The sequence below is a fragment of the Loxodonta africana genome, chromosome 5, assembly GCF_030014295.1.
Source record: "Loxodonta africana isolate mLoxAfr1 chromosome 5, mLoxAfr1.hap2, whole genome shotgun sequence".
NCBI lineage: Eukaryota > Metazoa > Chordata > Mammalia > Proboscidea > Elephantidae > Loxodonta > Loxodonta africana.
In genome coordinates this window covers 19,098,139-19,123,326 of record NC_087346.1, presented here as the reverse complement: position 1 = coordinate 19,123,326, position 25,188 = coordinate 19,098,139, and the positions used below count along the sequence as shown (strand labels likewise).

Here is a 25,188-nt window from a genome sequence, read left to right as displayed (position 1 = left end):
TACTGGTTGACCTTAAAACATAACTTCTAGTCTGACCTTTGGAATTGCTGTTATTGAAACTGATTGCACACAGATGATGCTTTAAAAGGACACAATGGCCAAGGCAAACATTCTTTACCAAACTACTGTTTGACTTAAAGATGGCTTTCAGGAGACCTATTTCGGATCAAAGTTTAAGGTTCAAAGATTACCTCAGGACGAGAGTTTAGTGTAGATCATCTCAGCCTCTTTAGTCCCAGATAATCTGGATTCCATAAGAATTAAAAATTCCATCCACAGGGAGAATTCAAATCACACTAAACCAAGTCCTCTACCAGTCAGCACCCCCAGGGTCATTTTTAAAGAAGTTAACTGTCAAACTCTTTCTCAGTGAATTCTCCAGATCATGAAAAAACTGAGATATATTTATTTTAAATACTTGAGGATATGTAATTTTCATAGTAAGTTTTAATTAAAAATTTCAGATGTGGCTTTGAGTATCATTATACAGTTGGTTGCATTGTGATGAGAGATAAACATGAATGTTACTTATGGATGTGCTGAAAAATACAGCTTCCTTAATATGTATATTGTCACTTCTTCATTGTAGTTTTGTGAAAAAGATATAAACATATCTTGTGCCAGAGAGAAACTCCTAGGAGGCTGAAGTTTCCAGTGAGTCCAGCACAGTGTGTAATTTCCTTCTAAGAGGGGAGAGTTCACTAAAGCAGTTAGTGTCCTTCATATAATTAAGTGTTCTATTCCCAAGTAGCCTCGTTTCTTTACAAGATTTTCCCTTATCATTTTCTCATATCTGCAGAAGTAAAATAATGAATTTTTAATGTAGTAAAATGGCAAGGGGTTACCAGGGAAATCAGACCAATATAAATAAATTAGATAATGCATTAATGGAATGGAAGTATATAATAATGTGAAAGCACATAGGCTTTATAATTAGACCTAGGTTCAGATTTTTCTTTTCCATTTCCTAGCTGCATGCCCTTTGACAAGTTGTGTAGACATCCACTGTTCATATCTGTAGAATGGAACTACTGATACCTACATGAAAAGTTTATTGGCAGGCATACCTAAGAGAATGGTTTATTTTAGCTCTTGATATCAGTCAATATATTTACTAGACAGCTCAAGTATAGTAAAGTCAAAGTTAAACTTTTTAATTTCTCCTCACCTCCCCACCCTGTTAAATTGTTTGTTGCCCAGGTTCAAAATTGCTGGAGGCAAAACTTAGTATTGTTCTTTATTCCTCTTCTCCAGTAGCCTACATTTGACAAGTCCATCACCAAGTTCTGGATTCTGTCTCATAAAATGTCCAGAAATGTGCTTTTCTTCATCTCCACTAATACCATCATAGATGAAACCAGGGCTGATATGATAGCTTCCTAACTGTCTTAAAGTTCTCCCCATAGTCCTTTCTCCCAACAAGCAGCCCATGAACATTTTAACCATATAAATCAGATAATCATATCACTTACTTAAAAACTCTTCAGTGTCTTCCAAGAATGAAACAAAAAATTCTTACCACTGCCCACATAGCACTAAATGACCTAGGCTCTGCCCACCTATCTGACCTCTTCTGCTACCACCTGCCACCACGCATGGTGTGCTGGAGCAAGCTTAACCACGGTCTCCTTTCAGCTCCGTGTTCAGTGTCCGTCATGTGGCTATCTTGGGAGTCCGTTGTTAAACATTTACTACACGATGAAGATACCAGCCAATATGGCGTCCTTAAAAAATGTCAACCTCTTTCGGAACTTGGCCATTTGTACTTGTAATTTTCTCAATCTTGAATTTTCTGCTTCCAGAGGTCAACATAGGGACTTTTATTTTTCCCCCCTGGGGGGGGAGGGAGTGGTTGAGGGTTATTTATATCTTCATTTCTTGATCATTTTGTCATTCATATCTAGGTTAAATATCAACTTTCCAGAGAAGACTTTTCTGACCCCTAATCAATCTGAGTTCCCCATTCATATCTCCTTAATGTCACTTTCTATTACATTACTTTGTTGTAGTTTCTTCTTAACACTAATTGCTATCGAAAAGTATATAGTGTACATTTATGTGTAATGTAAAATATATGAACATGTACAATTTGTCAAAGTCTGTAATTTTTCCTGTAGAATGTAGACTTCCTAAGTCTTGTTCAAAACTGAATTCCCAGAAACACCCAGAATGGGACCTGCCACATAACAGGGCTTGATGTATATTTGTTGAATGAGTGAATTTATGAGTGAAAAATGACAGCGATAATTAACCCAGTTATCAAATAATCAACATTCTATTTAAATATGCAACTATTATTCATATTTATTTACTTATATACAGTTTAGGAGCTCTGGTGGCACAGTGGTTAAGTGCTCAGCTGCTAACCAAAAGGTTGGCAGTTTGAACTCACAAACCACTCTGCGGGAGAAAGACGTGGCAGTCTGCTTCTGTAAAGTTTTATAGCCTTTGAAAACCCTATGGGCCAGTTCTACCTTGTCCTATATGGTTGCTATGAGTCGGAATCAATTTGAAGGCAATGGGTTTGGTTTTTGGTTTATATTTAGTTTATCGTTGCATATTTATCATTTGCTGATTTTCAGAGGTCTTCCGAAAGGAAAAGTGCAAATCTTTTAGCTGATGGCTGAAATTCCAAGAAGTTTTTGCTACATTGGTTGTGGTCGTCCAAATTGACCTCTGCTTTCAAAACTAGCAGTAGCGTTTAAAGCTTTGTGGTGTTTAGTGTGATATGATAAATTGCAGTCATAGTAATAACCCAATGAAGCATTTTATGGCTTTAATTCAGTTTGAATTGCTTAAAATGCTGCTTCAGCTATATTCTCTGGTTCTATGACTCTCCCCTTAACCCTTTGGCTCTTATTCAATACTCTTATCTATTTGACATTTCTAGATTGGCCTTATCTCTACTCTATGCTTTGTTGCTTACCCTCTGTTAATTTGTGTCTGGGATTCCCAAAGCAAAAAGCTTTAGACTTCCTGGTTTTCCAACATCCAAGCACATTTTTAGACACAAAATATATCCTACATGCATAAGTATGAGGCCATATCATGCTTCATATTAACTTAATAGGGAAAACTTTGATTGTCTTTAAATGTTTCATTGCAAATTTGGTGTTTGGATAAACTATTCCAGTAGATATACATCCACATAAGTAATTTTTCCAGTTGTCATGAATGTAATATTTTTAAATAAAACTTAGGGTGATCTGATATCCTCACTAGTAATTTCAAAGCCTGCAGGCCATTAACATCTGCCATTACTCTTTCAAGGAATTTAATTAGTGTGCAAGAAAGCAGTAAAACAAGATGAATGACACTAAGGGAATGTTACAATTGTAATTCTGTATGTAATATGGGGGGATTTCTAAAGCGAACTATTACCAGAATAACCAAACCCGTTGCCGTCAAGTCAATTCCAACACATAGCGACGCTGTATTTGCAAAAAATTCTAAGTTAGACAGATCTGACTCAAAAATGATACTTTTACAGCCGTAAGACTTGGAGATGAGGCAGTCTATGTCTTTTATTTTCCAGGTAAGGGAATTGGAGTCTGGAATAATTAAGTTTTCCAGAGCTCCCAGAAGCAGGTAGTGGCAGAGTCAAGTATAATATACAGGATTTCTGTCTTTCAATTGAGTTCTTGTTCACCTAGACCATGTTTACGAAATCTTTTTTTTAAGAAATCAGGATCTGCAGACTCTTGGCATGACATAGAATTCTAAAAATGCAATTTTAAGAAATCTTTTCTTCTTATATGATACTCATTGTACTATAATAGATGAAAAATTCAACTGTTATTTTTCTTTCTCCAAATAAATTAGGGAAGTTATAAAATATTTTTAAGTAAGGCTAAATTACCTGGAATCAATAATTTCAATATTGATCTTTGAAAATAAGCTGAAATTTAGGCATTGTTTAACTTAAATTGCTAAGTAGGAGAAAAAAAAAAAAACATTGCCATCGAGTGGATTCCGACTCATAGAGACCATATAGAATGGAGTAGAACTGCCCCATAGAGTTTCCAAGGAGCACCTGGTGGATTCAAACTGCCAACCCTTGGTTAGCAGACGTAGCACTTAACCACCACACCACCAGGGTTTCCAAAGATATAAAAAATGCACTAGGCTTTACGAGTGGAAGATGATAACATTGCCAATTATCTTTTTGTATTTATTAAAATAAACTATGGTGCTTTTTTTTATGGTGCTTATTTGATATATTCTATCAGTGATGTTTGATTTCAGTCAATGAGACTAATATGCTACTATAGATTTTATTAATCATCTTAATATTGTTTTATCAGAAAATGTTTATGGGGCACTGTTTTCCAGATATTCTTCTAGATGCTGGAGGTGCAATGTTGAAAAACAGAAAATCTCTGCACTTAATAGAGCTTATATTCTCATCAGAAAGATAGACAATAAACAAATATACTATAATCTACAGACAAGGAGTGATGTGAAATGTTATAAAGTTAAATAAAGCAGGTTAAATGGATAGAAAGTGAGGAGTAGAGGCTTTGTTTTTGATAGCATAGGCAGGAAAGTGAAATATGAAGATCTTGATAAATACTGTTGCCTGGATATGAAACAGCCCTAAGGCAGGGGTCACGTTTGTTCTGTTCCAAGAAGAGCAAGAAGGCCTGGGTGGATGGACTAGAGTAAAAAGAGGTAGGCAGGAACTAAATTCTGTAAGGCCTTTTAGGCTACAGTGAGGAGCTTGTATTTCATTCACGGAGAGAGGCTAAGCATTGGGAGATGCTAAGCTTTGAGCAGGAGAATGACATGATTTTGGAAAGATGTGATTTTGTGGAGAAGAGACTGTCAAGAGCAGTGGTGGAGAAAAGAAAGGAAACAGAGATAGGAATTAAAAGGTAATTACAGAGGTTGGTGGTTCAAACCCACCTGGCTGCTTTACAGGAGAAAAGACCTGGCAATCTGCTTCTGTAAATATTACAGCCTAGAAAGCCCTATGGAGCAGTTTTACGCTGCAACATGGGGTCGCTATGAGTCAGAATCGACTTGATGGTACCCAACAACAACAGTAATCCCTGAAAGGGATGGTAACATTTGAATTTAGGTGGCAGTGGTGGACGTGGTGTTAATGGATATTTTACCCTTTTTGAAGGTTGAGTCAATTGAACTTGATGATGGCATTGGAGGTACAGGGAGTTAGGAAAAGAGATGAATCAAGCGTCAGTCCTAGATTATTGGCCTGAGCAATGTATTTAACACTGGGTGAGAAAATATTTTGGGGTAGAACATCCAGAATTCTTTTTTGGATATCTTATATTTGAGACTTTATGGGATATTCAAGTGGAGATGTTAGTAGATAGATGATTATAAAAGTTTGATTCCTAGGGAATACATCCCAGAAGAGATACAACTTGGAAAGTCATGATCACTTAGATAATATTCACTGTGTCTATACTGAGTGGTTGTTATCTGCCAAAATTTGTGCTATATTATCTAATTTAACCTCACAACAGCCCCATGAATTAGGCACTGATATTCCGGGCTTACAGACTGAAACACACACACACACACACACACACACAAACAAAAATAAAAAACTGAGTATTAGAGAAGTTAAGCAACCTGACCCAGATCACATAGCTATTTAGCAGTGAAAACAGGATTTGAATACAGTCAAATTGATTCAGGGGGACAGTTTATTAACCATTACACTGCTGTTTTCCATGCATTAGCCTGTCTGGTATATTTTGTTTTATATAGACCACGTTTATAAGAGTTTCTTCTATTTGGAGAGCATTGGTTATGAAGTTAAAAAAATAAAGTAAAATAAAATAAAATAACTTGTGATTCTCTGCCATTTAAGTATCTCAGAACATAAGCAATATTCATAAATTGAACATCCCAGGATTGTTCACTTTGTCAAATCAATAAATGCATATCTAAGCAAGTGTTAGACATTATACTAAGGATATAAAATATGCTTAAGTATACATACATATGCACACACACACATTATGTTGTTAGGTCGTGTGTGTGTGTGTGTGTATGAGTGCCTGTGTATGTGTGTTTGTGTATGTGTGTTATGTGAGAGACAGAGAGATTGTATTTAATTTGAGAAGTTGGAATTAATCTGCATAAATTAAATAAGTTATCCTCTATATATCTATCCATTGTCTAATATACTAAAGGGACAGGGATATTCTGACTATAGATTTTGGCCAAAGTGTTCACTTGTGAAGTGTCTGTGTGTCAGCATAATTAATAGCTCTGAGTTCAGTTATTAGCATTTCTAATTAAGAGCAATTTATCATCTTACTGAAGGAGCCCTGGTGATGCAGTTGTTAAAACTCTCAGCTGCTAGCTGAAAAATCTATAGTTGTAACTCACCAGCCACTCTGTGAGAAAAAGATGTGGCAGTCTGCTCTGTAAAGATTACAGCCTTTGGAAGCCCTGTGGGGCAGTTCTACTGTGTCCTACAGGGTCACTATGAATCAGAATCAACACAATGGCAATAGGTTTGGTTGGGTTTATCATCTTACTGAAGCAAGAGGATAAACTTCATCCTTATGCATCCTTAAGGGGGGAGAAACATTATGCTTACAAAAGGTAATGCTAAAAGCTAAAAGGCTTAATCACAAAACTTTATATTCTTGGTGAGGCTATGATGATATGTTTAATTAATACTACATGTCACATTTTTTAGTTGAGGGGCCGTTGCAATACAAATGGCCCAGTAATCAAGAGAGACATTTTCCATTTAAAGAGAGCTGTCTTTTAAATGTTTCAGAAAGACTGCACTTTGTCAGTAGTATTTGTGGGAAATTTTTAGAGAAGAACTTGCCCTATAAACTTGCCTCATAAACATTTTTGCTGTCTCTCTATGGATTCTTGCAGCCTATTAAATTTGTCATTATGCTCTTCTGTAATCTTAAATTCCTCTAATGTCATGTGTGTGCATTCCTTGGCTTGTTCTGCATTTTTCCTGATCTCCTTCCTGATCTCTTGAAGAGTTCTGTATATTAATCTTTGGTATTCTACCTTTGGTAGTTCCAGGAAGTTTTCTTCATCTGGGGGATTTCTTGACTCTTTGTTTTGGGAGCTTGTTGAAGCGATTATGGTCTGCTTATTTATGTGATTTGATTTTGACTGTTGTCTCTGAGCCCTCAGTAAGTTATTGTGTTTATTTATTTTATGTTTGCTTACTGTGTCCTAGCTTCTTGTTTTGTTTTGTTTTGATATGCCCAAATAGGCTGTTCAAGTGAGCTAGTTGGATTATTGGTCCTTTGAAACTCTGATGTCCTGTCACCAGGTGGTTAGAGCTGTTACTAGGTATATGAGCCCCAAAGTCATTTACTTGTCTTGTATGGATTCACCTCAGGTGTCCAGTAGTTGGTCACCAAGTGTGTGGTGCAGGCTCTCACCTACAGTCTTAGACAAGCAGGGGTGATTGGTATAGGCACAAATGCCTGGCTGCAGTAGGGAGTCACATGCTGAGCAAGGCAGGGGACTGACAACTGCTCCTGAGTGCCTGCAAGGAAAGCATGTCCCTGTTCTCTAGAGTGCCTAGGTGGGTGGGCTTTGCAGCTGGACTATGGGCACCCAGTGCTGTTGGCTGTAAGGACTGGGAGGCACCACTTATCCTTGGACCTCTGTTGACAGTGGCTAGGTGGCATGCATGAAACCACCAGACCTCAGGCCCCTGATATGGGTAGGTGAGGAGTGTGCTCAATAGGCAGAGTGGTGTCAAACATTATGAACCTCGCTCTCCACCGTATAGCTGAAACAGTTGAAGTTAGACTTCAGGTATATACTGTGTTGTACTGTGTAATGAGGGCCTATGCTGTTGAAATGGGTCCACACAGATCTATGCAGGGGTGAAAGGCATTCAAAGTCCATGGACTGCTTATGCCTTTGCCGAGGCAAAAGAGCTGTTTCTGCTCTGAGTTCCAAGCTTAGGGGAGCTGGCAGATTATTTTTTCCCACTGTTTGTTAATTTGTTTCTTCTCTGAGGCTGGTAGGATATCTCAGGGAGTACAACAGCTACTGATTGCAGCCCAGGGGAAACCAGCTATCACTGAAGCTGTCTCAGACCCAGTGCAGGGTGGGAAGGGGTCAGTTAAATGGGAGAGGGTTTTTTTTCCAAAGGGGCCTCCATTAATGTGGAAAATGTGTTCTGAACTCCACTGCTTGTCTCACTGCAGTTGCACCAGACAATCTGGCCTGCAGGGTGCCAGTTCCCTCTGGGTCAGGTCTGGCAATTCCTCGCTGCTTCTGAACCACCTCTCCCTCTCCCAGCTGCTCAGTCCAATTCCTTAAATTTGCCTTTGATGTTCAGGGCTCCTAGATTGTCATATAAAATCGATTCACTTTTTTTTTTTTTTTTTTGGGTCTTTGTTGTAAGATGGACCATAGGAAGCATTGGTGCCATCTTGGCCCCACCTCCTGTTATGATAAACTTTTTTTTTTTTTAATTTTTAATGTGCTTTAAGTGAAAGTTTATAAATCAAGTCAGTCTCTCATAGAAAAATTTATATACGCCTTACTGCATACTCCTAATTGCCCTCCCCTAAGGAGTCAGCCTGCTCCTTCCCTCCACTCTCTCTTTTTGTATCCAGTCCACCAGCTTCTGACCCCCTCTGCCCTCTCATCTCCCCTCCAGATAGGAGATGCCAACATAGTCTCAAGTGTCTCCTTGATCCAAGCAGCGCATTCCTCACCAGCATCTTTTTCTATCCCATTGTCCAGTCCAATCCCTGTCTGAAGAGTTGGCTTTGGGAATGGTTCCTGTCTTGGGCTAACAGAAGGTCTGGGGGTGATGACACGGGGGTCCTTCTAGTCTCAGTCAGGCCATTAAGTCTGGTCTTTTTATGAGAATTTGGGGTCTGCATCCCACTGCTCTCCTGCTCCCTCAGGGGTTCTCTGTTGTGTTCCCTGTCAGGGCAGTCATTGGTTGTAGCCAGGCATCATCTAGTACTTCTGATCTCAGACTGATGAAGTCTCTGGTTTATGTGGCACTTTCTGTCTCTTGGGCTCATAATTACCCTGTGTCCTTGGTGTTCTTCATTCTCTTTTTTCTCCAGGTGGATTGAAACCAATTGATGCATCGTAGATGGCCACTTGCTAGCGTTTAAGGCTCCAGATGCCACTCTCCAATGTGGGATGCAGATTGACTTAGATGTTGCCTGAAACAATGGCCCCCAAACCACTGCCCCTGCTACACTGGCCTTTGAAGCATTCAGTTTATTCAGGAAACTTCTTTGCTTTTGGTTTAGTCCAGTTGTGCTGACCTCTCCTGTATTGTGTGTTGCCTTTCCCTTCACTTAAAGTAGTTCTTATCTACTATCCAATTAATGAATATCCCTCTTCTTCCCTCCCTCCCCGCTCTCATAACCATCAAAGAATATTTTCTTCTCTGTTTAAACTACATCTCAAGTTCTTATAATAGTGGTCTTATACAATATCTGCCCTTTTGCAACTGACTGATTTTACTCAGCTTAATGCCTTCCAGATTCCTCCATGTTATGAAATGTTTCACAGATTCCTCACTGTTCTTTATTGTTGTGTAGTATTCCATTGTGTGAATATACCACAATTTATTTATCCGTTCATCTGTCGATGGGCACTTTGGTTGCTTCCATCTTTTTGTTATTGTAAACAGTGCTGTAATGAACATGGGTGTGCATATATCTGTTGCTGTAAAAGCTCTTATTTCTCTAGGATATATTCCAAGGAGTGGGATTGCTGGATCGTATGGTAGTTCTATTTCTAGTTTTTTAAGGAAGCGCCAAATCAATTTCCAAAGTGGTTGTACCATTTTACATTCCCACCAGCAGTGTATAAGTGTTAAAAATATGGAATGCTTCAAGAATTTGTGTGTCATCCTTGCACAAGGGCCAGACTAATCTTTTCTATATTGTCCCAATTTTAGTATATGTGCTGCCAAAGCGAGCACATGATAAACATTTTTAATAACAAAAAATTACTTGAAAATGTTCCTTATGGCAACAATAATTTTATAAATCAAATTGCAGTAGCGTTATCTTCAACTACCGGAAAATGATTGTATTTAGCTTACTTATGTAGTTGAGTCTGAGGCAGCTTCAATAATTTCCATTGGAGTATTTAGATAGGAATTTTGTTTCCAAGGTTGATAATTTGTTTTGTTTTCTCTTGTTTCAAGTAAGACTTGGTGCCACATCTCTTAGTGCCATAAAATTGTTTATTATAAGTCATTTATTTAAGTAGCTTTGTTTAAATTGGTCTCTGCTTTGTAGAAAAAAAAAAATTCCTACATAGAATTTCATTTGTACCCTAATACTTTTTTTTAAAGTGATTTAACTTGAAAAATTCTACTAAATAAGAGATATAATTGCCATTATTTTGTATACAGTTAAAATTTGGCAAAAGGAGTTTCAATCTACTCTTTATTTACTTCATGTAAACTATAAATTTGTGTAGACGAACCCATCTTTGAAATGGCAATAAACTGCAATGCTTACGAAAAAGTTTATGCCACTTAAAAGATAAAAATTACGTGCAATAGAAGTTAACACTTGGTTTTGTTATGAGGAATTTTCTCTAAAATTTCTTTATTTATATACTGTTTAAACTTAACCATTTTTGTAGCCAGTTTTGATAATAATTCCATAAATATACAATTTGATATCTTCACTAATAAGACAGGAGGTAGGTTATGATTAAAATTTGGTGGTAGCCTCTAGTGTTTCAATATATTTGCTGGGAGGGTTTTTTTTTTTTTTTTTTTTTAATGTCCTCTAAACCGTGATTCATTATGCCATGCTTTTCATGGAGGGTACAATATTTAGCTCACCTTATATTTTATTTTTTTCGTATCATTTTCATAACATTACTAAAAAGTTTCTTTTAGTTTTACTTGTCACGTCTATTTAGTATACCAGTTTACATTAAGAATATATAGTTTTTTGGTATAAGGTTCTTGCAGAAATAATGAAAAAATCAACTGATACGTAAGCGTGCAATACCTAATTTATACAAATTTGTTTATATAACCAATCAGCAGCAATATTTTGTATTATGAGATTGAAGTTTTAAAATACAAAAGCTATTGGCCATATTTAAAATTTTACATAGTTGTTTGCTTTATAAATTTTCTGGATTCAAATTTAAATCTGACTGCATGATCTTCAGTGCTAATTTAGAATGGTTGACTTTCAATACGTTTTCATGCCTTACTTGGCTGTGAGAAAAAACGTGTTTACTTCATGGGAAAAAATGAAGCTAATACTTTATTACAACAAACACACTCCCAGTCAGGGCATCCATTCACCAAATGTTTGATGTCAAGAATAAAATCGGCTTTGTTGCAAAGCAACAGATTTCAGTTAAGCAAAAATTCTATTTCTGACGAATAGCTTTTCATGTTGCAGGAAAATGGTATCTTTAATTTATAGAGGCTGACATAAAAAATGTAATCTGCTTCCAGTTTGAGCTTGACTTGGTCATTTAAACTCATTCATTACAATGATTAAAAATGTATTTTCTGATAGAGTAGATGTCTGAATCTTTTTTCTTTTTTAAAATTTTATTTTAAATTTCTTTTTATTTAATTTTTATATATTTGGACTTATTAAGCTTAAAAGTCTTAAAAGGCAATACTAGCTTAATTATTTCCCAAATTCAAAAGTGTAAAATGTGACTCAGACAGGGCCTGGGACAACCCATGGTGTAGCGAACAATCAGAGGATTAAACTGTGGACAGTCTTCCTGTGTGTGTTTGTGCGTGTGTGTGAATTTGCGTGTGTGCGTGTGTGTGTGATTTGTTTGCTTTTCCTTTTGGTACACTTTTAAAAATGTCAGTCTAGATACTTAAAACGTGTATTCTTTGCTATTTGTTGTAAAAATTTGAGGTTTTCTATTAATCTACTTATATTTGTTTTTTACACACATACATGTATGTATACATAAAATACATGTAACTTTACATATTGAAATTTGTGATTTCTTTTATCTTATGACTACTAGTGTATTTCACATAGCCACTGCTCTTTCCTAGCTTCTCCAGTTAAAAATATCCACACCTTGACTTTTTATTTCATTCTTCTGCCCCTACCAGGAGCCTGTGCCGTTATATCCTGCCTCTTTTTTCTGATTGCATCTGATTCTCATAAATCAGTCTCATATTAACCAGAATAATCTTGCCCTGTTACCCAATATCCATATAATCCATCATTATCAGATCCATCCAAGCTAAATATTGGCCCCCAGTATTCTGATTCTTTTCACAGGATTCCAGATTAATGGGGACACTCTGTTTATGAGTAGCATACTATCTCCGTGGCATTGACCTTTGTCTGCAGCCTTGTTCTCTGATCCCAGCCTTAGATTAACACCTATATTTCAAGATTCTATATTTTAGAAGTGTTCAGCTCTTTGAACATTCAGCTATGTAATCACTAGGCCAGATTTCCATAATAAAATCTAAGGAGAAGTTAGCATAGATTAAACACAAGGCCATCATGTGTTTATATAAAAATTAATTAAACAGAATGCCTGCTCTCAATTGGCTTACAACTCAGTAGAGAATATAGAAGAAGTACATTAATAATAATATGGATAAAACATTTGTAATAAGAGTGACATAGTTTTATCTGAGCCTAATGATCTTAGGGAGCCCTGGTGATGCGGTGATTAAAAGCTCAGCTGCTAACCAAAATATCAGCAGTTTGAATCCAACAGCTGCTCCTATGGGGCAGTTTTACTCTGTCCTATAGGGTCACTATGAGTTGGAATTGACTCAAGGACAACGGGTTTAATGATCTTAGAAAATATTTTTGAGTTCAGAATTGGATTTCTGTCCTCTTGTGCTAAAGATAAATAAATTGCTTAAATTCTTTGATTTCCTTGTTCTTCATTCAAAAAAATGAAATAATAATACCTACTTCAGGGATCTATATATTAAATGAGTAATATATATATAAAAACTTATACATAGATTTGTTATCAAATAAATATTCCATACTATGTGTATATAAATATACATGTACATATATATTTCAATTTATATAAAATGTATGAGAAAGGTTTACAAAGAATAATTATGATTTCAATTTTGGGCATACTGAGGTTGAGTCTCTTTGGTAATTTTCAAGAGGAAACAACAGACAGTTAGTTGGATGTGTCATCCTGGAGCCTGTAAAAGGTCTGGACTGAAGATAAAGTAATAGTAAACATGCATGGCACTTCACATTGGGTATAATGGTAAAAGTGCTGGGAATTTAAGCGCCATAGGCCACTTCTTCACATGGTTAAAAGGAAAGGTTCAAAAACAAACAAACACAAAAGCAACAACGAAAGCATTGCTTCATCAGCTGAGAAGAAATGTCAAGATCTGTGTGTGTGCCAAGAGCTAGGGAACTTGTATCCTTTCCCTGGGAAGGGTGCGGTAGAAATGAGACTCACTTGAAATCCGGGGACACACCATTTTGTTATTTGATTTCATCTTCCTGCCCAACCCTGGGAGACAGTGACATCTGAGGTGCGTGCTATCAATAGGCCAGTATGGAGCCGGAGTCTGGTGGCAGGGTTAAGAATCCTCACCCCATGCCCCAAGAATAAAAGCCAAAAACAATAGGAGCAGATTTAAAATTGAAGGCTAGTTAAATCTCAGTAAGGAGCTTAGAAACTATAGAACAACCTCTTTGGAAGGTTTGCTTTGTGAAACTGGAAAAAAAAAAAAAGACCCAAGTACCCATCTTCTGGGCAGCAAAAAAGTAAGGCAGCTGGAGAGATTTTGCCCCACTCTCTATCCATTCTTTAACTGGGAAGAAAATAGAAAAAAAATAAAAAAAAAAAAAAGATCCCCTTATAAAGTGAGTTGTGGCAGCTACTAAGGGGGGCTACTTGTGGGAACGTTCTTGGCTTGAGAAGGGCCCCTGGTGGATGTTGGGTGGCCTATGGGAACCACTTCTCAAACCAGGATCATCTCTTGTCCCTTGTGTATTCTTCTGTATACACGTCTTCTGGAAAGATGACAATGGTCTCTGGTATGAAGACAGTGAGACTTAACTTGCTGAATATTTTCCTGGGTAAACAACTTTATTTTTTTCTTTCTGCTTACTAATTCAGAAAATGTATCAGTGACAATATTTATGTAGTTTATAAACAAAAGAAATAAATCACAAGTCTCTGACCAAGTGAATTAGTCATCATTTTTTGTGGTTTTCCATATGTATGTCACCGGACACTTTAGTATAAAAACCAACGATAAAACCTTTGTCTGGCATTTACTGGGGTTATTTCTTAACAAATTTAAGAATTGTGGATTAGAGATGAATGAGCATATCAGAAATATTCAAGGCATCCTTAAATATCACTGTAAATTTTAAAATTTTATTTTTTAAAATTTCCAATTCAATATGTCCTCAACAAAGCTGTGAAGTTTTTTGAGAGCTATATTAAAAAAAAAAAAAATGCCATTGAGTCAACTCCAAATCATAGTGACCTTAAAGCTGTGCTTCTCATATATTTATACTACAAAGGTATCATTAAGAGTAAAGGATGATTGCTGTCAATAGGTTGTATACCTGTAAAAAGTTGAATTGGCAAAAGTTGTGTGATAGACGTACTTACAATGACAAAAAAAAAAAGAGTAGCTGCTGAGGCTGCTTTTGTACAGTCAAAATCCTCATGGGATTTGCTTTCTTGGTTCGGAGATTTAGGGTCATGGTTTCATGGGACATACCAGTTAATTGGCCTAATAACACGTTTAGTGCTTCTGTTCTACATCCTAGTTCATTGCATAGTGCCTGGAGTCTTAAAAGTTTACAAGTGATCATCCAAGGTACAGTATTTGTTCTCAATTCACCTCGCCCAACCAAGGAAGAAGGAGCTTCAGAAATAGAAGAGGATATGGAATGTGTGTTTAATTGCCTCCATGAACAACTGCCTCTTTTGCCATGTATCTTAGTCATCTAGTACTGCTATAACAGAAATACCACAAGTGGATGGCTTTAACAAAGAGAAGTTTATTCTCTCACAGTACAGTAAGCTAGAAGTTCGAATTCAGGGGGCCGGCTCCAGGAGAAGGCTTTGTTTCTGTATTGGCACTGGAGGAAGGTCTTTGTCATAAATCTTCCCTTGGTCTAAGAGTATTTCAGCACGTGAACCTCAGGTCCGAAGGATGTGCTGTACTCCTGCCACTGCTTTCTTGGTGTTATGAGGTCCCCTTGTCTCTCTGCTCACCTCTCTTTTTTTATATGTCAAAAGAGATTTGCTTAACACAGTAATCTTTTAGATCTCTTCAGTATAACTGCCACTAATCCATCTCATTACATCATAGTAATAGGATTTACAACACATAGGGAAATCACATCAGATAACAAAATTGTGTACGATCATATAATACTGGGAATCATGACCTAGCCAAGTCAAGATATTTTTGGGGGATGCAATTCAATCCAAGACACCATGAGACCGGAGGAACTAGATGGTGTCCGGCTGTCATTACTGAACATTTCAATCAAAGATTCTATGGAAGAATCTTGATGAAAAGGAGGAAAATGCAGAACAGAATTTAAAATTACCATGGACTCCAGACTTCCTGGAGCCATGAAGATTCGATGAATCCCTGAAGTGATTGCCCTGAGACAATCTTTAAAATTTAAACCAAAAATATCCCCTGAAGTCTTCTTAAAACCAAACAATAGTTTAGCTTAACTAGTAGAAAATGCCTGCCTTGAGCATTCTGGCTTCTTAAGAACTATCTGCATGGAATCAAATTGACAACAGGAACTTGAAATATTAGATAGGAATCTTAGGGGGCAGTGAGTTTATGCTAATGGTGGGTGGAACAACTCAGAAAAGGAAGGTGAGAATGGTGGTCCTACTGGAAGAATATAATCAATGTCACTGAAGTGTACATGTAGAAATGGTTGAATTGGTGTATGTTTTGCTTTGTATAGTCTCAACAACAACAAAATAAAATTAAAAACAAAAGTAAAGGGTAAATCAAAATAATTTCCTGGATAATATTATAATAGGATAGAGAGTATTGGTGGTTTAGTGGTAGAATCTTCACCTTCCATGTGGGAATACACTTTATGCTCAGCCATCACCTGTTTGTCAGTGGAGGCTTGAATGTTGCGATGATGCTGAACAGGTTTCAACAGAGCTTGGAGACTAAGATGGACTAGGAAGAAAGACCTGGTAATCTAATTCCAAAAATCAGCCAGTGAAAACCCTGTGGGTCACAACTGTCTGATCCACAACCAATCGTGGGCATGGAGCATGTTCTGTTGTGCATGAAGTCATCATGAGCCAGGGGTCAACTGAACATCACCTAATAACAACAATAGCAACAAATTATTGTAGGATAGAGTTAAACATTTTATGGGGGGAAAATCCCGAGAGCTATGGTACAGAAATTTATAAGACCTAAGAACAGACAAGAACAGACATTTGATACTTTAGTCAATTCCCTATTATTCGTGTTTCTAAAACAAGTACAACAACAGTGAGTAATATAGAATACATGTTAAATATGTGTCAGGCATCAACCTAAGCACATTGTATACGTTATCTTATCTCTTTGGTTAGGTTTTATTTTTATTATTCCCATTTTACAGATGACGATACTGAGATTTAGTAAGTAGATGAAGATGTCAGTCAAAGAGATAAAAAAAAGTCCTGCATCTCCCCTCATCCTTTGTCTCTAGGGCTGTGATCTAGTTATCCCCTCTCTCAATTCATCATGTGTACCTCTTCTCCCGTGGCATCTACTTACCCACCTAAATACACAGTTGTTCTCTTGTGAAGGTTTTATTAAATTTTTTTTAATGCAACCAGTGGGAGGCTTACTAACATGATTCAGTTCATTAACTTTCATTCCATCAAATTGTATGTAATTAAACACAAATTCATGAAATTTAGGCCAAACCTTGGAAGCAAACAATACTCCAAAAAATATTTACTTTAGCTTTAACTTATACCTAACCCTGTTAGCATAGTGGTTAAGAGCTACAGCAGCTAACCAAAAGGTCGGCAGTTCGAATCCACCAGGTGCTCCTTGGAACCTCTATGGGGCAGTTCTACTCTGTCCAATAGGATCACTATGAGTCAGAATCTACTCAGTAGCAATGGGTTTGGATTTTTCTTTGGTTTGTGAGAAATTCAAAATCCGTACCTAGATTATTATCTCCAAGTGCCCCAGAAACTTAAGCTGGATCATAGGTAGGATTCACACGATGGGCCTTCCCCTCCACCCGTGTGCCTCATTTTGGTTCCTGAGCTCAGCAACAAAAGCGTTGCTTGTTCTAGAGTTCCAGAGCGGTGCACTGAGTGGCACCAGCACCATCTTCCAGCAGGGTGGCAGAATGACCTCGTGTGAAAAAGCTTCAAGTCCAAGTCACACAGATCAAGTTCTAGCTCTGTTTTTCACCAGCCGTGCGGCCTGGTAGTACAGTGGTCAAGAACTCAGCTGCTAACCAAAAGGTCAGCAATTCGAATCCACCAGCCACTCCTTGGAAACCTGTGGGGCAGTCTACTCTGTCCTACAGGGCTGCTAGGAGTCAGAATCGACTCGATGGCAACAGGTTTGGTTTGGTTTGGGTTTGGTGGCCTTGAAAAATTTACCTAACCATTCTAACCCTCAGCCTCTTTCTATATAAAATGGAGGTAACAGCAGTACTACTTTATCAGGAATAGATAAGACACTTCATGTAAACTTCTTAAACCAAGACTTGACCTACCTAAGGGCTCAATTAGCTATTATCATTATTAATATGTTGAATGAGATTTTTAAAGCCTTAATTTGGATATGCTTCTCCAGTGTTCATAATACTGCCAGAACTACTTTGGTGTATGTGTGAAATATTTGTGATGTAAACTTAACTATTGTTTATACTAAGTGACTTGTGAAAAAGCAATTGAATTATTTTAAAGAGTTTGCAGTTAACTATAAATATTATCAGTGGAGTGAGGGCTAATTTTCTTCCCTTTAATGTAAAATTAAACAGCTAATAGGTGATACTTCTGCATTAATGAACTTAAAAAAAATTGTTCATGCAAATGGGGTGTGTAATATACTTTACTGAGAAAGATGTGCATGGCAACAAGTTATTGGCACACCCAAAAACCCCTTGCCATCAAGTTGATTGCGACTCATAGTCAGCCTATAGGACAGAGTAGAACTGCCCTATAGGATTTCCAAGGAGCGGTAGATTCGAACTGCTCAACCACTATGCCACCAGGGTTTCCAACAATCATTGGCATGCAGCCTAAATGTAATTTTATACGTTTCTGGGAGGTATGACTGCTTACAGTGCCTGCTCAACTGCTCATACACATTTCTTTTATCTAAGGTAGAATCTAAGCTTCCTGTATAGAGCACAATAATAGCAGATCACCAAAACCGTTGTATTCCATAATTTTCCAATCTGTTGATTTTGGTTCCTATACATCTGAGGCTTGGTACTATGCTGTCAGTAATTACAATCTAAGAACATAAAAGAATGGTTCGGAAAGGTGCAAGATTATTAGAAAAAAATCATATTGGGATGTTTTAAATCTCGACACCATTCTGTGATAGTAAGAGGGTACTCCATATACATTTTACGGATGAATGAATGAATGAGTTTATTTACAGAATGATGACTGCTGAAAATGAGTAGGATTTAAACTTCCTATAATACCAAACCCACTGCCATCAAGTCAAATCCTATTCGTAGTGACCATATAAGACAGAGTAGAACTGCTGCATAGGGTTTCCAAGGCTGTAATCTCTACGGAAGCAGGCTGTCACATCTTTCTCCCGTGAAGATACTGGTGGGTTTGAACCACTGACCTTTCGGTTAGCAGCCAAGTGCTTTACCCACTAAATAACATTTTGAACAGAATAGGAGAATATTAAGGCCTTGATTTTATTTTAGATAAACGGTTAAAGGATTCTTCATTGTTTCTATTTAGAAGACTCGAAGTTTGAAAAATGGTTTTGAAAACAGAACCAAAGGTTGATGATTTGCCTTTTAGTTATGGTGTCAACCCACAGAATCTAACCAAATACGGCATCTGACCTTCACCACAAAATGCATCCGCTAACTGTGTGCAATACAGATGGTGTATTCCAAGATTTTGTTAAACTTTGGGTTTTCATTATGTGTTGATAACCAAACTGGAACAGGAAATAAAAATGAATTATTGCACTTTTATGTTAAGTATGAACTAGATCCAACCAAAATGATTCAACGTCAGCTAATCAACATAAAGTTTTTTCTACCAAGTGGAAGATTATCATTTCGAGATATAACTTGAAGCTTATTTTTCCCCTACAAACAAATATTAATTATCATGGAAAATGGGATTTAAAGACTTCAGAAACCCAGTTGGCATTTTTGATATTAACGTTGATAGTCACATCTAGGAGTAAAGTCTGTAACACTGCCTTGTCAGTTGGCCAGATATTCCGTGCCTGTGGGTATTCTTCAAATTTGGTTTGTGCTATTTTAATGTAATTTCAGAGAAGCCAGAAGTGCCTGTTTTGTGGAGTTTAATCATATTGTTGTACTCCACATTGTCGAATCAGCATCTTGAAAATAGAATAAGGGCATGACACACTCTTTTTCTTGCAGTATCACTAGAAAGGAGCTCAAATTCCAGTACATAAATGTAAATGTTTTTCTTATACCAAAATTAGAAGTTGCTCGATCACATCTTATGTGTTCAGAAGTTTTACTTTGACACATATGTTCTAAATCTTCTTCAGTAACATAGTATATGGCTAATTATTATTAAATATGTTAATATTTTTTGGTATTTATAAATGTTAAGACTTGATTTTCTTTTCGTTTTAGGATCTCCTGCCCTGACTGGGACTGGAACAATTAACATCATAGTAGATGACGTCAACGACAATGTCCCCACTTTTGCCAGTAAAAGGTATTTCACAACAATTCCTGAAGATGCCCCAACTGGAACAGATGTTTTGCTGGTAAATGCTTCAGATGCTGATGCCTCAACAAATGCAGTTATCAGGTCAGGACATTTTCATTTGAAAGGGATGATGATTTTTTCTTTTAAACAGTAGCCTTTGAACTACATGAACATAATGCTGAATATACTGGGATGGGTATAATAATAAAATTGACCTTATAGGGTTATTATGAAGATAAATTAAAAAAAATTAAGTAAACTACTTAGAATACCTGGAAAAAAAAATACTGAATACCTGACAATCCTTGTTGCTCTGATCCATGCAAAGCACCTAGTACTCTAGATAGTTGCTTTCTAGTGAACTCGGACTCATGACAACCTTGTGTACAACTGAACAAAACATTGTCTAGTCCGGTGTCATTCTCACCGTCACTGGCATGTTCCAGTCCATCTTGCAGATATTGTGCCAGTGCACCTCACCAAAGGCATCCTTCGTCCTCTCTGGCCTCTACTTCACCTACCTAGTATGATATCCTCCAGCAGTTGATTTCTCCTGATGTCATCTCCAAAGTAAGAGAGTCTGAAAATGTTCTATTGTGAAAATAGTCATAAAGTTTTAATTGGCTAATTTCCAGAAGTAGATTGATAGGCCTTTCTTCCTAGTCTCTATTAGTCTGGAAATGCCACTGAAACCTTTCTGTCATGGGTGACTCTGCTGACATTTGGAATATGGCAGTAGCATAGCTTCCAGTATCAAAGCAACAGATAAGCCACTGTTATGTTGTTGTTAGGTGCCACTGAATCACTTCTGACTCATAGCAACTCTGTGTATAACAGAACTAAACACTGTCTAGTCCTATGGCCATTCTCACAATTGTCGTTGTGCTTGAGCCCATTGTTGTCAATCCATCTTGAGAATCTCCCTCTTTTTCAGTGACCCTCTACTTTATCAAGCATGATGGCCTTCTCTAGGGACTAGTCTCTCCTGATCATATGTTACTACAGTACAACAAACTGATTGTGGTGGTTAGCATTCTACCTGTCATCTATTGTTGTTGTTATTAGGTGCCGCCAATTTGGTTCTGACTCATAGCAACCCCTGTATACAACAGAACGAAACATTGCCCAGTCTTGCACCATCCTCACAATCATTGTTAGGCTTGAGCCCATTGTTGCAGCTACCATGTCAATCCATCTCATTGAGGGTCTTCCAGTTTTTCACTGACCCTCTACTTTAACAAGTACTACGTCCTTCTCTAGGTCTGATCCCTCCTAATAACATGTCCGAAGTATTTGAGATGAAGTCTTGCCATCCTTGCTTCTAAGGAATATTCTGGCTATACTTCTTACTAGACAGATCTGTTTGTTCTTTTAGCAGCCCATACTATATTCAGATTTTTTGCTGACATCATAATTCAAAGGTGTCAATTCTTCTTTGGTCTTCCTTATTCATTGTCTAGCTTTCACTTGCATATGAGGCAATTGAAAACATCTTGGCTTGGATCAGGCACACCTTAGTCTTCAAGTTGACATCTTTGCTTTTCGACACTTTAAAGAGGCCTTTTGCAGCAGATTTTCCCAACACAATGCGTCTTTTGATTTCTTGACTGCTGCTTCCATGCGTGTTGACTGTGGATCCAAGTAAAATGAAATCCTTGACAGCTTCAATCTTTGCTCCATTTATCATGATGTTGTTTATCGTTCCAGTTGTGAGATTTTTGTTTTCTTTATGTTGAGGTATAACCCATACTGAAGGCTTTGTTCTTCATCAATAAGTGCTTTAAGTCCTCTTTACTTTCAGCAAACAAGGTTGTATCATCTGCATAGTGCAGGTAGTTAATGAGTTTTCCTCCAATTCTGATGCCGTTTTCTTCTTCATGGAGTCCAGCTTCTAGGATTATTTGCTTAGCATACAGACTGAATAAATATGGTGAAAGGATACAACCCTGACACACACCTTTCCTGACTTTAAACCACGCAGTATCCCCTTGTTCATTTTGAACAATTGCCTCTTGATCTATGCACAGGTTCCTCATGAGCACAATTAAGTGTTCTGGACTTCCCATCCTTAGCAATGTTAACAATAATTTGTTATGATCCATGTCATCTATTAGTGCTCATTAAATTTCTGACAATAATTTTGAAGAAATCTCTTCTCCAGTTACAATTCTTTATCTGCTGTGCAAATGAGACTTTCTCTAAAAACAACATATAGCATATTGCCAATCAGTAGCTGGACAGTAGTCTTCTTCGAGATGGTTAAAGTCTTGACTGCGAAGCTGATTGTTGACAGCACAGATCACATGATCAAATTGCTTGAAGAAAATGCTATGATATGTTGTTTTCTTCTAGTGTATGTTAGACAAAGATTCGTTGTGAAATGTCATCCTATATTCATGAGCTCTGGTGATCAATATAGAATTGGTTTAGAAAGCTCTGTTCACATGTTCAGAGTATTTACACAGTCGTACTTGTTGGTCTGATGTGATCGTTTTGGTTTGATACTATATATTTGAGTTGTTTTGTTGATTGGATTTTCTTCTTCCTTTACTGTCAGAGTTTTACGTTTATACTTTTATATTCACTGAAATCTACAAAAGTCAATGGTACAGATTGAATTGTGTCCCCCGCCAAAATATGTGATGTGAATCCTAACCTCTACCTGCGGTTATAATCCCATTCGTAAAGGAGTTGTGTTTGTTATGTTAATGAAGCAGGATTAGGTTATGTTAATGAGGATTAGTTTATATTTATTATGTTAATGAAGCAGGATTAGGATGTATTTTGAGTCAATGTGTTTTGAGATATAAAAAAGATTAAACAAGCAAGCAAAAGAAGCATAGATAGGGGAAGAGAGATGCCAAGCCACATGAAGATGGCCTAGAGGCAGAAGCTCAAAGATGCAAGGATCTTCCTTTGAGTTGACAGAAAGAGAATGGCTTTCCCTAGAGCCAGCACCCTGAATTCAGACTTCTAGCCTCCTAAACTATCAGAAAATAAATTTCTGTTTGTTCAAGTCACTCACTTCTGGTATTTCTGTTATAGGAGCACTAGATATCAAAGATACTCCTGTATGAAAATCTCTGAGTGACTATACAGACTGTTCATACAATTAGTTAAAATAAAAATGAATGTTGTCTTTAGTTTGTGGAAAAAAAAATATATATATATATATTCATTTGTAGATTAACATAGGGCAGATAATTATTACAGTTTAACATTAAAAAAGTATTTTCATAAAGTAAATAGTTATGACAACCAAAATCCTATTTACTCTGGCCTGATAAATTCTTTTATTTTTATTTGGGGGGGGAACAAAATTCAATCTATAACACTGCCTTTCCCAAGACCTTCCCTGCCCAACTCCCCTAGGGATCAATTTAGTGAGCAAATATCAACTCCTCTGCTTTACCATTTTCCATGGCTCCCTATTGCTTATGGGGCAAAGTCTGAATTCCTGAACCTGGCCTGAAAGGTGTTTGATCGTCAAATATGTAGTGAGCATCAATTACGTGCTAACCTCCTTGTTAGATAAGGCCTGCTGTCATGTCATGCTCCAGCCAAAGTATGAAATTGCAACTCTCATACTAATGTAACTTTGTAACTCCCAGAATACTTGGGCTCCCACTCTTTTATAACTTTGCACATGCTGTTCCCTCTGCATGGAATCCTTCCTCCACTTGTGTGTCTGGCAAATTCCCATTCATCTTTTAAGACCCAGCTTTAGTGCTGCCTCTCCTGGGATATCTCTTTGATTTCCTGGGCAAAACCAATCCCCTCTCCATGTACCCACTGTGTTTGTACATACCTTCATTAGAGCAATACTTACATTTTAATTATTTGCTTGTCTTTCTCTCTGCTTTGTTTCTAGTAAAACACTGATGTAACTGATGCTAAATAACTGAGTGTAACTGATGCTAAATAAATGTTTGCTGGTCATCTGTGTATTTCTTAGGCTACTTAACATAGACTACCGGCCAAATTCATTTATGCATTCAACAAATATGTATTAAGCATCAATTGCATGCCAGGCACTGCCAGGGTCAGTATTTCATGGTGGTAAACTGTGTAGGCTCTGGCGCCTTACCTGGCTCCGCTACCAGTCAGCACTGTAACTGTGAGCAAGTTAACGTCTCTCTGCCTCAGTTTCATCTGCAAACGGGGATAATATTGCACTTAATTCATGGCAAACTAATTAGAATTAAGTGAGATGATACATGTCCAGAGTTTAGCATGGGGCTGGCACATTGTGAGCACATAATAAGTGTTAGCTGCAATAGCATGTAATTATTAAATAACATTTATATTATCATTCATGTTACTTGTTCTCTGATAAATTCTTAATGAAATATAATACATTTTTATATTAAGTGTTAATCGTTTCTTGCTATTCATGGAATCCAAGAGAAAAATCCATTCTCTCTTCTGATTAACTGAGCTTGTATTTTAATTTTTATAGCCCATTTAAATTATACATATTTAAGTAATTTATTCAATTAGCTGCTGGGCTTTCTAATGGCACAGTGTTTGTGTTTCTCATAGTTTGTCAATTGACCACGTGGCCTAGCATGATCTTGTTCACCACAGCCAACTGACAATTATTTATGTTTTTATCTCTACTCATTTCATTTGCTCAAACTCTGTATTTTTATGGATCATGTACTTACCTTCAAATTTACGTTTATTTGGCCTTTAATACGTTCCCTTCTAGTAAATCAGAGAGCTTTAATTCCTAGCCTTGATCAGCCTAGTTCATAAATTTGTCTCCCAAGCACAGGTAGTTTACAATCCTTTTTCATCACAACACTGGAGAAAGTTACAAAACTGTATTGACAACCTCAGCATTGAAATGCAAATCCTTTTACCTGTGTGCTTAATCCCATCCCATCTCATTTCTTTCAAGTCCTTTTAATTCAAAAGTTATGGCCTTTCTCTCTTGGATTTTCTATGTATCCCTCTCTCCTGAATCATTTCCTTATCCTTACGGATTTCTCAGAATATCTATTATTGGATTCTGGTTCTTTTCTTTACCTACTGTTATTTGAGAAAGCCATTTTAATGTCTCTCAGGCTAATTATGTACATTACTATAAGTGGAGATAAGAATTCTTTCTTTATGGGTTTATGAGAATTAAATATTTTTTGACCACCTACTATGTGCCATGCAGTATAGATGGCATCAACTGATATAAATAAAGTCTCTAGCACAATTATCAGGACATAGAATTCACTGTGTTAATGTTAGTTTTGTTTTGTTTTTTTTCTTTCTCTCCTGCTCATGTCCTTTTTGTTTCTAATGCATTCTTCC

At 37.0% G+C, this 25,188-nt stretch overlaps 1 protein-coding gene and 1 non-coding gene across 2 annotated transcripts in view; one reads left to right on the top strand and one right to left on the bottom strand.

The window, feature by feature from the left end:
• Positions 1 to 25,188, top strand: part of FAT4 (FAT atypical cadherin 4) — a 203,205-nt gene that overhangs the window by 120,874 nt on the left and 57,143 nt on the right. The window contains exon 7 of the mRNA XM_010590538.3: positions 19,803 to 19,983. Coding sequence (XP_010588840.2) covers positions 19,803 to 19,983 — 181 coding nt within the window. The remainder of the gene's footprint in view (positions 1 to 19,802; positions 19,984 to 25,188) is intronic.
• On the bottom strand, positions 9,822 to 9,928 carry LOC111750815 (U6 spliceosomal RNA). The gene has a single exon (XR_002785869.1). It is a non-coding gene; the product is annotated as a U6 spliceosomal RNA (small nuclear RNA).